Below are 15032 nucleotides of genomic sequence, written 5' to 3'. Positions count from 1 at the left end.
CAGTCATATTACAGTTGGCAATGATAATCTCCACACCTTACATCAATCAAATCTACCACTTACGGGCCGGGATCGGGTGGTCAGGCTCGCTGACGTCGTTTAGGCATGTAATCGTATCCCAATTGCGTGGATCGATGCTCATGATACCAAACACTGGAGTGTCTGGTCCAGACTAGATTATTTTCAGAACGCCGTTATGTAGCTGGAATATTGCTGAGTGCGGCGTAAAACAAAATAAAAAACAAAACAAAAGGCACGGGCCGACCGTTTCATATTTCGAGGAGGTAGGGCTGGGACGGTAGGTGTGCTGTGATATCCTTGCAAAAAGTTTTGCAGCGCTTGAACGATTTTGTGGAGTGAAACCGGAAGATGTTTTTCCAGCATTCCCCCTAATACCACCCTCCCCCTCCCACGATCTCGCTTCTCTGTTGGAAAACATGTAACATCATAACCATGTCAATTACACAACAAATCGTATTATGCGCATTCATACCTTTAAGTTCATCAATAGTATTTTTTATTCTAAAGACGCTTCCGTGGTCTAGTGGTAGAGCGTCTGCCCGGAGAGCGCAAGGTCCGGTTTTCGATCCCCGGCCGCGTCATACTAAAAGACGTTTAGAGATGTCGTTACCCTGTTTTGCGCTCGGTATTAAGGGGCTAAACCAAGGACTGGTCGGATCGGAGTCAGTATACTGTGTCTGCGTGGGGTATTCATGTTAAACTGCGGCATGGTATCTCAGTGAGCTAGCACTATAAAATTAGTCCGGACTAAAACAAGCAGCCACAAATACACACGTGCACGAATATCGCTATATAACTGCCTGTATAAATACCTACGACGTGACGTTAAACACTATTTCACTTCACCTCACCTGTTATTCTAAGTTGTGGCGATGGGGTAGAGCAATGGTAAAAGCCTTAGCTCATCACACCGAAAACAAGGTTCCATTCCCCACAAAAACATAATGTGTAAAGCACATTCGTGGTGACCCTACCGCGTTATGGCTGGAACATTGCTAAAAGCGGATTAAAACTACACTCAGTGACTGATTTGAAAATGGTCTGCTTGAGCCAAATTGATTGCAACAGATAACAGTACGACGCCAACGATAAACGTACGTATACCGCAGTGCATTATTATTTTTTTATCCAAGATTGATGGTGAACTATTAATAAATATGATATATGTGTCTGGGCGTTATATGCCTGAGGTTGATAACTGTAATAAAGTTGTATAGAGCTGAGGACGGCACTTGTGTGGACGCGGTAACGACTATGTTGGGACGAATGGTTAAATGCCCCTGACATCCGTTTTCTGGGCATTTCCAATAAAGCTTGTTCTCAAACTGCTACCAACAAACAGTTTTTTCTCATAATCGAATGCATCTTTTAACAAACTATAAGAATATTAAGAAACCTCAAACCTTTTCACAAGCAGTTTACATTCCATACATGTTTAAATTTGCCATGTCAATTTGAATCAATTTCCAGACACTTCTGAGAATATGCGAGTCCCAAGAATGCAAGATTGGTTTGCCATCAAACCTCTCAGATTAAACACTCGTTGCCTGATTTAGTGGTCTACCAATAACACTGGAATGTGCTAACGTCTGAATGAACTCTTTTTGTCAACAAGGGAGACGGGATTTATGACCGTTGTGGGAGCTTAAGCAACTATTTTCGCCTTCACGATACCGCGTTAGGGAGCAAGCATATCCGCATTTACTACATAAGGTTACATCGTCTCAGAGAGATGAACAAAATAATTTGAGAAAATCTCCTGATCCTAACTCCGAGATTGTCTTCGATATCTTGTAAATGAACACTGACCAGTGGTCAAGGGTCCATCGATTCGGTAGTCCACCGACGGGATGGGATAATTAGTAGCTCCAGGCAGCCCTTCCTTAGAACATATATATGGATCAATCAGATTCCTTTCGTCCCTCGAGGCGGCTATGCGAGACACGGATGGTTGATACTCCACAAGTCTCTGGGTCATCGTGATTTTCAGGATAAAAGTGGTCATCCGCGGTAATTTGTACTTATCCTTGTGATAAATGTGGTCTATACGTAACCCTGGAACACGTGGAATGGATTATGTTTGATAAGGTATTGATTGCTTGCTGTGAATAGAACTATTATAATGTCTTTATGGTCTGAAGCTTCCGGTTAAGTTGACTGACGTCTTAATCACCTTGTCATCGTTCGTTACGAATCATCATTGACAAATAACCCTAATTGGAAAATTATTTCACAATCAAGTCTGATATTCTTTTGTATTATTTATGAAGGTGCATGTTTGTAAATGCTTATATATAAACCTAGAAATAAGCCTGTTTATGTGTGAGTGTGTGTGTGTATATATATATATATATATATATATATATATATATATATATATATATATATATATATAAATGCTGAGTGAGTACGTGATTATGCCGACGTACTAGAGGTGAGGTGAGGAGAGGTGAAATGGGGTTTAACGTCGCGTCAAAGATTATTGCACTTATACATATACTAGTCCGACGAGTCCTTGTTTTAACCCCGTTATGCCGAGCAACAAGTACCATCTTTTAACGTCTTTTGGCAGAAGGCGGCCGGGAATCGAACCCCGGGCGGACGCTCTAGCACTAGAACATGAAGGCGGTCCCGACGTACTAGAGGAATAAAATGTTGATGAAGCTTTTTAGCTGGCATCCTTTAGGGGAAGTTCATCGTTGTGAGGAACCAACTCCAAACCACTTTACAACCTGTTCCATATTAAATAATAACGAAGATCATATATGCCACACATACCGATATCGACACATGATTTCGTTATAAAAGAATAAATACAAGCAAACACGCACAAAACCCGTTCAACCCATTATTAGCAGCATACGTCAGTTTTAGTATTAAGGTAACCTCGCAACGGTATTTTTACTGTGTGTGTTCACCGGTTGGAGATAATGAGGAAGAAATAGTATGTCTTTGTCCAAGCAATCATCAGGATATCAGTCAACTGATATTCGCCAATAATAACTAAATCAGATTAAGTCAGATTTGTGCACATGGTACAGATCCTTGTCTCACCCATCCAGAAACTGATATTCACATCAGAACCCTAGCCAATGGGTGTAAAATAAGCATCCACTGTCATGACAACCGACGCCCGTTTTCGGTCGACTTCCGGAAAGACCTAACAAGACAACACTAGATATGCAACGCCATCTTCATTGGGATACTCTCATGCGTGCCATGTTTTCTCTCAATAATACCCAGAAGTCTAGACGGGAAGCGACTGGTGCATTACAACACTACTGCACAAATATAATTGTCTTGCCCTATTCTGTAAATTGTCCTGGGCGATATCTGATATTAGATTCAGCTCTACAGACCGGGCTTGAATTAACGAAATCAAATAGGGACTTCTCCCATCTACGGCCATTGCCCTTCATGGGATGTGAGGGGCTCGGTGACAGTCTCTCAAGACCTACTTCTCACCCGACACGAACCTTTGCATGTGTGCGGAAAATGTTGATCCTGTGTTCATATGCCCACTGAGTCCTTAAGGTCTCCAACAGTTTGTACCAAATCAGTAGAGCTGCCAAACCTTTAGCCAATTTGATAGGAAGAAAGGAATAGTAATTAGAATGTTCTAAAAGTGGATATTTTTCTACCATTTGGGATCAAATTCCAAGACTATTGTTGGGTAATTGCTACTATTAGCTGAACAAACACGTAATTCTGGCTGCAGAACGTGGATGTAAATGCTGTGGGATGAGGTCATGGCACCTCCGCATTACGCGTAAGGTCAGTGGCCTAGTCTTTGCCTTCATCAACGATGCATGCTTGATACGCCCACATCAGTCACCATGAGAATACATGACTGACAACGAGAATAGCGAACACGAATCAGGCGAACATGCATTAAACATGCGCCTGCATAGAGATGATAAACTGGGCAAACACCTTTACTGTAGGATAGAGACATTTTACCAACATAAATAAAACTTGAACCAATGGTTACGAATAATGTAATCTGAACGAAATGATCTTATTGTTATCAAAACTGCCATATTTTATTTACATCATTTTATTACTAAGAAGGAATATTTGTCTTTAGAATGCAAGAACTGTATTGTACTCTTACTGAGTGAGAGAGTGAAGCTAAGAATGGTTTGATGAAAGATGGTGAGAGAGAAGATGTTGTCTTATGTTGCAGGTATTACTGCCATATAATAAAATCTTGTACATAAAACAGTCTGGAGCATACAGTCCTGTGCACAATAGAATTTGCAAACGACCCACTCAGTCGGGTCATGATGACACAATCAACCAGGTCGCGCATTGTAACCACGCGAACTCCGACGTCTCTTGCATCAAGTGTAGGGTACTGTGGGCCTATTTTGCTCTGAAATCTCAGCGGATATGAGATGGCTGCACAGACATTAATTCTGTATCGTGGCATGGTTATGAGAACATTAGATCTCCACTGTTTGCAAATCCCTGTAGTGTGAGGGAGGTTTATCAATGTTGACCTTTCAATGGTTTTACCGAGAGCTGTGATACACATCACTTTCGATTTATCTCGCTCCACGAGATGTTGAAATAAATCATTATCACCAGATACTTCAAAACAAACCACAGTTCTTTGAACAATGGCAACCTTATCGTGAGGAACTATTATGTTATCCTGTCAATGGGTGGCTGAACAAACATTGTCTACACAACTCATGATGATAGTGGCAACCCTTGCAATAATGAGTGGTTGAACAAACAGTATCTACACAACTCATGATGATAGTGGCAACCCTGGCGGTAATGTGTGGCTGAACTAACAGTGTTTCTTCAGTTGATGATGATAGTGGCTACCCTTGCGGTAATGTGTGGCTGAACTAACAGTGTCTACACAACTCATGGTGATAGTGGCAACCCTGGCAGTAATGAGTGGTTGAACTAACATTGTCTCCACATCTCATGATGATAGTGGCTACCCTTGCAGTTATTAGTGGCTGAATAAACATTGTCTACATAGTTCATGATGGTAGTGGCTACCCCGGCAGTAATGTGTGGCTGAACAAACATTATATACACAGCTCATGATGATAGTGACTACCCTTGCAGTAATGAGTGGTTGAACTAACATTCAGTGGCTCCCTTACAGTAATGAGTGGTTGAACTAACATTCACAGGCTACCCTTACAGTAATGAGTGCCTGAACTAATATTCAGTGGCTACCCTTACAGTAATGAGTGGTTGAACTAACATTCAGTGGCTACCCTTACAGTAATGAGTGCCTGAACTAACATTCAGTGGCTCCCTTACAGTAATGAGTGGTTGAACTAACATTCAGTGGCTCCCTTACAGTAATGAGTGGTTGAACTAACATTCAGTGGCTACCCTTACAGTAATGGGTGCCTGAACTAACATTCAGTGGCTCCCTTACAGTAATGAGTGGTTGAACTAACATTCAGTGGCTACCCTTACAGTAATGAGTGGTTGAACTAACATTCAGTGGCTACCCTTACAGTAATGAGTGCCTGAACTAACATTCAGTGGCTACCATTACAGTAATGAGTGGTTGAACTAACATTCAGTGGCTCCCTTACAGTAATGAGTGCCTGAACTAACATTCAGTGGCTACCCTTGCATTAACGAGTGCCCGAACAAACATTGTCTACAAAACCTATGATGATTCTGACTACCCTTGCAGAAATAGTAGAACGTAGGAAATACACGAGTTTTTTGTATATTGTTAATCAACACGGTATGCTGTCGGCAGATACATAGAATCATAGGTATAAAGTGAAGTCCCTTTAATTTAAAGTTGAAGTCCCCACAGTACTCGGCCAAAAGATGAGGTTTCCGGATAAACGGGGTTTCACTGTATGTAACTAATGCCAGACTTTTCCTTTTGTTTAAAAATGTCTGGAATAATTGAAATTACAGTCGCGAAATACGCCAAGCCATCTTTTCTCAACCTGAGATAGGACAAGTAATAGCAAAATAGTAGCTGGTGTCCGCTCAGCAGTAGTCCGGGTATTATAGGTTTTCTATCATTTGAATACTAGCAACTTCCGCATGTGACGTACTGGTTTCTTTTGTCACTGGAGTTAATTTCGGAGTAATTGTTTGTTAAACGCCGCACACAGTTATATTTAAGTTACAAGACGGCGGCCCATAAATATTAGCCAGGCGTATGACCAGACAATCCAGTGATCAGTCTTATGAGCATCGACCCAGGGCGACAGTGTACGATGACATTCAGTCAACTAAGTCACCGAGTTTGACCTTCGTATCCGATCTCCAGCATGGGTTACTGGGGTTTTCTTCAAAACCGGATGTAGTTTTGAAATCACCAAAGCCAATTGTGAACTGATATTACCAACTATTTTTGGTGATGTAAAGCAGATTTAAAAGTTTTGTAATCTCATTTTATAATGTAAATACTATGACTTAACATATAAGTGAATTATTCATAAGATAACGTATTCGCTTTGTAATTAAATTTATGATCACATTTAGAGCCAAAGTAAAGCCGTTTAAATGCCAAATCAGTCTGTATGCAAAGATATTTCGAAAAGCTTCGAAATAAACGAATTTGTCTTGAGACAATAATGCATAATCACATTGTACATGATCGTGTATGAATTGAGGCGACGGAGTAGCCAATTAGCTAATGTGATGACTCGTCAAGCTGAAGCCCTGGTTTTGATTCCCAAATTGGTAAGTCAATTATGTAAAGCCAATTCGTGGTGCCGTAATAGGACTGGAGGGTTGGTAAAACCTCATTTGGCAGAACTCTGTTGATAATAGAAACAGAATGGGTCCTTAGTACCTCCAGCTTAAGGTAAGAAACGACACAAATAGGGATGCTGTAATATTGCTGATTGCAAAGAAGACCAATATTGACTTGGTCACTACTTGGCTTAAAAGATTTTGTAGAATGTGTAGCCTTGTATCCCTATATACAGCCACTAGGTACACCCAGTACATCGCAGATGGCATTGCAAAGGCGCTTTCAAAGAAGGAGAATTACATTCAGACACAAAGTGCCTTCAGGCCATAACCGTCATCATTATTTCGAAATTTACTGTACTAAGATGTTACGGGTTGAAGTAATTACCCAAATTGTGTCTCATGCACCATCATCTGTTCGTATCCTAATTCCTTCTTCGAGCCAGAAATCTTCTGAGTTTATGCCAGTAAGATGATGAATACTCCCAATGTGTAATCATTACTGGAAGCTACCAGTCGGCGCGGCAAAACCAAATCACAGCACTCTCGTAACACACAGTCGCCATACACTCTACAATAACGTCTCAAGAGAGATAGCTGTCAGCAGAAATGTAAATATGTTTATCAAATTTTACATGTATACACAGAAACGGGATAAGTAAGAACAGAACAATTCTACATGTGTTCTTCAAATCTAATCGACGTCTTCAACCTTTGCTGGGCACAGTTTCAACATGAATTACAACTGAGTTGTATGGAGGAATAACGTCAAACGGCGTCCGAAGGGACACCCAGTGAGCATAAACTGTCTGATTCCACAGATATACGTTGGATCCAAGGAAGGCTAGAAGCGCTGAAGAACATTGATCCCAAAAAGATTTTTTGGGGTCGTGGCAGGTCCGATATTGGTCGCCAACATGCTGTTAGCTGTGGAAAACACCATCACGCGACAAAGGTTAAGTTGTGGGTCTTGAGACGTGCTCGACGGGCCACAAAACGAGGAAGGTCGATAACGCAATTTTGTTGATAGGTCTCTGTCTGGGTTCCGGTATAGTGACAGGACCAGAGCATTGACATAAACATATGTATTAACTGTTAGTAAAAAAGTAGTCGTCGGATGATACCAAGTCAATATTTATGCTTTTCCCTTGTGTTTACCTACGTTGTTATATGTTTTCCTTTGTCGTTATTCGAATGTGTATGTAGTATATTAGGCGATTACCTGTCTGAAGATGTGGGCGGGTTCAACTGTAATTTACACCGGTAGCGTTAAGTCTAGAATGATTGATTACGTGAAGTGGGATTTTCTTTAAACTTATCTTCTTACGATGCTAATCTTACGAAATTGTAGACCTGATGACAACAGATCAACCAGCATGATGATTAAGCGTTGGATTTCATCCGCAAGTGTCCATTTGGAGTTTATTTCTGGCTGATCATTAGTGGTAGGTTGTACTCTGGGCATAGACTTCGGGTATTAAGCCCATGACGTTGGTGAAACCTCGTGATATTCTGATAAAACTGGCTGTGTCAAATGTCATATATGAAGTCGATATTCATAGCACGTTCTCTACAATCAATGGTACATCTTCATTAACCTACAAACATCCACCTATGCTACGCATCTATGGTCACCATGCCTCTGGGCAAATCCAAACACGGAAGAAAGAAATGTTCGGCCAAAGCCACTGGTCACTGTAGTTCTTTAGCCTTTGGCCAAAATATTGACCAATATCCAGAAAATGGCCAACGGGCAATTAAAAATGTTCTTGGCAATTTGGAATTCTTGATGTCCGACTGGAGACAAGAATGCATCAGTTTGGCCATTGATCAATATAGAGCAGTGAACTAGTGTTGATTGATAACTCCACCAGACACCGCTCCCTCACAGCTACCAGCTATGTTGGAGACGATCGGTGAAAACTGGCAGCAACGTTTATACCTAGTTAGCAACGTTTATACGACGTTGTCGGCGGGCATAATGAAGTTATTGGGGCTCAAGATGTGCTGTAAACGTTATTTTACGTTACGATTCTGTGAGGAGATCAATACTATTTTCACGTAATGGAGTTTGCTTTTGTGGACTTGGAAATATATCTGCCCTTTGGTAAGGTTGAAATGAGGCGACGGATTGACGCGTCTCAGGGAATCTTAACACCCGACCCCTATACGTATACACTGATAAGTAATTGAAATGTAGCTGTTATGAGATAATGCGCTGAACGTATAACGTTCTCCTCAGACACCCGCACAAGTGTTTGGCACTTTTAATGCAGGGGCTATCTGGGCTCAATATTCATATACACTATTTTGTTGCATTAGACTTTGAAATAAATGAATACACAAAATGTGGACTTACCATGTTGACTTCTGAAATACTGTCAAAACTGGCTATAATTACTGCTATTCCTATGATAAGAGGTGATTCTGAAATAAAATAAAGATATAGAAACATTAAGCATATTTATGCAAATACTCAGGATTTATCGTTTATTTGTAAGGCACCGACCATTTGATATCGGTGTGCGGGGTGTATGTGGGGATGGGGCGGCTGGTATTTTGTCGAAAAAATAAACTGTCCCATTTTTTGCTTAAAAAATGTATTCTTCAGACCATAGAAAAAAGATTGATAGCTAAAATAATTACATTCTTGTTTCAAAAACATATTGAAGGCTCATAGTTTTACATTACAAAATACCTGGTTTTGCAGCTGTAGGTGAAAAAATATCTAGTCTCAATACAAAATCCTAGGCCCCTTCATAATATCATATGGTCGGTCCCTAAACGGCAATGTGTTCATATTGGTATGTCTGTCACACATAAACAAGTTATACAATATGGACGTGACATATCAAACCTAGGGGCGACAGAGAGTAGTTCCAAAAGAACAGTTCAGAAATGCCACTGACACATACTCTATAATTGAAAGGCAACATCGATGAGACGCACACCGCACATGCTCATATTAAGAAGGAAACCTTGGAAATACAATGACAGAAATATTTAGAAAATCCTTTTTTATACACTTTTGCCACAAGGAAAGAATTCGCTCCAGCGTCCGGTCACAGATCTGTCATATCAACTTGGTATGTTTTTCATAACAAATCTTTCTATCTTCGCATGTCATATTCTTTAAGATCTTTGAAAGTCTCCACATGAGGTTTTATCAAGATAAAGTAAACTCAGTGAGTATGGTATTACGCCGCTTTTAGCATTATACATTGGCATACGTCAGTATTCCTTGCCACAGATTATTATAAACTGACAACCATTGCTGCACATCGCCATACGTTTTCGTGCATCACCATACATCATAAAGCCGTTTTCAAACATATACATATGTATATAGACATCGAAATCTAATTTGATCATGAGATATATCTACCAGTTACTAAGATAAATGACAGATGTTAGTATTAATCATCATATAGTATGTAGCAGTAGGTATAAAACCAGTCCATTGTTTTGCTTGTTATGCTGGTGCATATTTTGAGAGTCTCTTGCATCTGTTTTCTATCCAATTGTGCGATGACTTCCCTACATATAACATGGATGACAATTTCACAGAATGCATGCAGACTGCAGCATCGCCAATGTCAGTGCAGTGTGTGAGTGAGTTGGGTTTAACGTCGATTTTAACAGTGGTTCAGTTACATCACGGCGTGCTAGCTTAATTTGGGAGGAAAGCCGGGAGTGATCTCAGACCACGAGCACGGGTATGGTGCTGACAAACCATAGCGAACCGGGATTCGATCCCACAATCATAGGTTTCCGGCGTGCCCAAGGAACGTAACTCAACTCTGCACAGCGGACAGCGGCAACTTAGTACATGGGCCACCCGTACATGATTAGAAGAACCAATGTATATATATATATACACTTTTGCATTGTAAGCAGGTTGTTCATGTTTTAAAAGAACACAACCAGTTACGTTACGTACCAACTTCGATTGACTTTAATGCATCAGCAGACATCAAGTCGTATACATGTTCTTTCAAACCATAGTTAAGCACATTCATAGTCAGGAAATGTAATGAAAATGTTTGTGGGTTTCTGAGGATATTCAGGTTTCTGAACAGCACTTAGGTTCTTCAGTTCTCGAAGACCCTCCTAAAATTTCAGACATTTTTGGTTTTGGAACACGTAAAACGACGGTTCTATAGAAGCTAATTGATGAAATGTCAGAGAGTGTGTAATATCCCTGTGTGAGAATCGATAGTATTCCAATCAACATTAAACCAGAACCTATTGAATGAAGATATATGGTATATGAAATAGAGATTCATCAAATTTAGACTCTGAATGACAATTTAATTTTGCTTAGCAATTTGTAAAGGAAATACGTTTTTAGTAAAAAAGAACGCAGAGCAGATGTTTATTGATGATTACAGTAATGTTTATTTATATTATACTGTTTAAAATAACAAATATTAAAGTCAGCGCCGAAGAAATATTCGTAATCGTATCACTGCTATACATCCATGACAAAAAGAAAAAGAAAAACGACAAATTTAAAAAATCCTAGTATTATTGTAGCATTATAATGATGACACCGAGTTTCCGTGGACTGGGTTCTTCTACAGTGGCGTGATGTCTTTTATATCCTTTTCTAATCATTTGTACACGAATCCATAATGACGTTTGCTTAAACATTAATTGCCTGACGTTAAAAAAGATACAAAACATGAAGAAAGCGTTCTGTTCTCTTATGAAATAATCAAATCGTTTATGAAATGAATATAAATCGCTTATGTTGTTATAGGAATCAAAGAGGTAATCGATGGTTAACACAAATCTAAATCGACATTTTTGCACTTAGAGCATATTATTCATTCAAATTCCAAATCAGAGGTGTTGTAAAACTCAGTTCCCGTTCAATTTCCCGAGTCGAGCCAGTCAAGCTTAGATGGCAGCGACAAGGAAACTGTGTTTTCGTCCAACGACCTAAAACATTAAGACAATGTTCAAAACACGCCATTCGATGATCAATCCGAACTATAGCGACAGATCGACCATCAGTACAAGTACAGGACTGTTTCCTCACATTTTAATTCTTAGTGTAACCTTTTCCACCGGCGCGTCTATTAAATTCTACATCTTGAATATAAGCGCTAACGATAGCCAGTATTCGTTTGCCAAAGGAAGTGTCTTGAAAATATCCATGTCCTCGATATAACCGAACACCATATTGTACATTAAAGAATTCTACCTCATGAGAGTTTCATAGCGGCGGGCTGATTCTATGAGATAGCCCATAGTTCATGCGTCTGGATCATGGAACATTTACTATAGAACCCCTAAGCCTTTAGTCAGTCCATGCCAACGGGCAATTCCTGATAGTGCCAACCTGCTAGAAAGGATTAACGTTTGTTTCATTTATTTCGTGGCAGAAGCTATGGTACTACTGTAGAGACATCATTGAAATGTCGTCTAGACATATACGTATATTTACATTCAATTTGAGACGGATGTGACAGCGAGACATTTAAAGGTAAATGAATCTGTTTCTTGCAATATGATAGACAACCGTTTTAGTCCAGGTCTCTGTCAACTTGTTCTCTTGGGGACAGAACGGTGCCAGACCGACGACTAACTCCGCTCACATAACGTAGGTTCACGACTGTGCTGCAGATGTAGGTGTCGAATGGATTTTACTTCTGAACTCTTAACATTTTGGTGTCTACATCCTAGAGACCGAGTGTCTTATTCTCGTAATGGTATTTAGGGATGGATGGGGGTGGGAGACTGAGGGGAGTTAACGAGATTGGTTTCTTTCTGTCAATTTGTTTCCGCAAGACACGCACCTTTATAGGCTGAGCATTAGTGACAGATGCGCTATTTCAAATTTATTTGGAGTTGAAAAAACTGCTGACATCTGACAACGTCTTTATTTAATAAAATATTCCGATTTTTTCTCAGTTGATGATTGGCGTCTGAGAGAGGTATATTAGTCTTTTGTAGATAAGTCAGGATGGGACATTGGCATCGGAGCCACAACGTTATCTAGAACCATGGGGAGGGTCCACTTGCACAAGGAAATCTACTATACGTCTACGTTATATCACAAGAGGTATAAAAGTGGTCGTGCTGTGATCACTTAAAAAACCCAACAACTATCCACATGGCTGTATGACAAGGGGGATGACTACCCAATAGTGTTCCCTTTATGTCGAGCAATATTCCATAATGAGGTACAATCAAGCATGCTCTTTCTTCGAACATTTAAAAGAGTGTCAAAGTTGTTTGACCATGGTCAGAACATTTAAGGCCGTAGCGAAGCTTCAAAAAAGATTTTTGGACAAATGTTCCCCTTTCAGGTGAATAATTGATTTGCCTTTGCATGTGTTTGTGACGGGTGCCACTGGTGGAGAAGGATACGGTCACCGTTTTGCAAACGCCTGGTATCATCACCATTTGGTTGTGATTCATAAACCCATACTCATGATATAGTCGGAATCGTACAATGGTCTCTGTTAGCAGAGATTTCTTATTGTCATGGAATGGGTTTTGTCGCTTTTATTATCATTATGCAAGCAGGACACGTACATGTTTTGATAACAACTTGGGATGATCCTGTATACGATGAAATATATCTTCTCGCAATCACAATGCCATTCACGATTATTTACAAACCCTGATAACAATCTTACATAATGACAACACGTCCAGAGTACAATGTAAAACTGTCTCTAAGGGAAGTTAGTGAAAGATGTATAAAGTCGTCTCCACTAAGCTCGTCTGTGATATTTAGCACGTGACGTCATCGGGAGAGTGTGTGAGTGAGTGAGTGAGTGAGTGAGTGAGTGAGTGAGTGAAAGAATTAGTGAGTGACGTATTCTCTATCTTACTTAAGTAACAGTCAAAACCAAAAAATTCACATAACGCACGTGAAGACCACATCGCTCAAAAGAAATACATGATGAACAGTATCGGGATATTATTACATTATGTGATCAAACAGTGAGCTCCCGTGGGACACTATTTTCTAGTTTTACTTCAGTTCAAGAAAGTGACATGAAAACGTAAGGAAAAGACTTACAGTGCGATTAACCTTGTATATTGCTCACAGGCGTGTATTTACACACAAAGCTATGGTCATTACATAAAAACGACAATGAAAACTAGTATACATGCGGTTGTTTATTTCGTGATATTAATATGATTGGGTTTTATTATCACAATAAATCTATAGTATTCCTTTGATATTGATACGGAGAGAGGCTTTGTATTACAGAAACTGCATTCGTGTCTGTTATTTTTTGATATGCACAAGCTATGAAGCAGGTTGGCGTGTGATATTATTGCATACATAGTACACGCATATATCACTTTAAACTGCATATTTGTCTGGGTATGCCATATATATAACCATGTGGGTCCATATCACGTCTTGTTTTAATTCTACACGTGACTGCAGTTTGTGTTTCCACTTTCCCTTGAGAAAAAAGCCAATTTTCAAGAAGATGATCATATCCACTAAAGTTAAAAGCAAGCTCCTGGTTGTATATATATGTTTACTTTTCCAAGTCTCCACTGACGTGTATTTACATCATCATCGATGGCAGCTAGTTCAGACATTTAATCAAATAAAGAGCCTCTTTGCTTGTCCGTCATTAACATCGGGGTGGGAAAAGTTCATTGAAACGGTCAATTGTAAAATGGGAACAAAACCTTCCCATTACTATGACGACATTGACTTTTATTTGTCTTGGCCGCAACTTCCTTTCAGTGATGGGGAAGTTTAGGAGCTGAATGAGCTTGAAACCCTTACATTGTATCGTTAATTTAGCAGGGTTTGTTTGCCTTGTAATTTAAAATATCACCCTCACAGGATCAATACAGAGGCGCCTTCCCGGCAGTAGATAATGTTGCCAAGCAGGTCTTGGAAACCAGGGCATTGCATTTTACTGGCATGCGGATTTAGATGCACTAATGCGAGCCTATTGCTTCTGTTTTCAATCACAACATATCTCTTAAAAGTGTCCTTTTGCCGTGATTGCTTGAAAATGGGGTTCCATAAAAAGACTTTATAGTGTTTTTAGTGAAAACGCCTGCGTTGAAAGGCCTTGTGTTTTCAGCGCTGGCACATAAAGGGAGGTACGAGATACACTATTATTTCACCTTGGACGGGCATCCATCTTCAGTGAGGCTGCTGGTTGAACAGCTATGTGCAAAATGAAAATGGAGTGATTCTACCCAGGTGGGAAAGCCAGGGACACAATCCCCTTATTGGACTTTTATTAAGTCTATTCTGGTTTGAATACCTTCTCCTTATCATGGTGTGCACCAATTTATCGAACCGGCTTTCA

The 15032-nt window shown here is 39.9% G+C and overlaps 1 protein-coding gene across 1 annotated transcript in view; it reads right to left on the bottom strand.

The window, feature by feature from the left end:
• Positions 1-15032, bottom strand: part of LOC139449467 (gamma-aminobutyric acid receptor subunit beta-like) — a 72151-nt gene that overhangs the window by 38472 nt on the left and 18647 nt on the right. The window contains exon 3 of the mRNA XM_071230885.1: positions 9083-9150. Coding sequence (XP_071086986.1) covers positions 9083-9150 — 68 coding nt within the window. The remainder of the gene's footprint in view (positions 1-9082; positions 9151-15032) is intronic.

The sequence above is a fragment of the Haliotis cracherodii genome, unplaced genomic scaffold, assembly GCF_022045235.1.
Source record: "Haliotis cracherodii isolate W230 unplaced genomic scaffold, xgHalCrac1.p SCAF_8, whole genome shotgun sequence".
NCBI classification, from domain to species: domain Eukaryota; kingdom Metazoa; phylum Mollusca; class Gastropoda; order Lepetellida; family Haliotidae; genus Haliotis; species Haliotis cracherodii.
The sequence above is the reverse complement of the archived record's forward strand: the minus strand, read 5'-3'. Positions and strand labels throughout refer to the sequence as shown.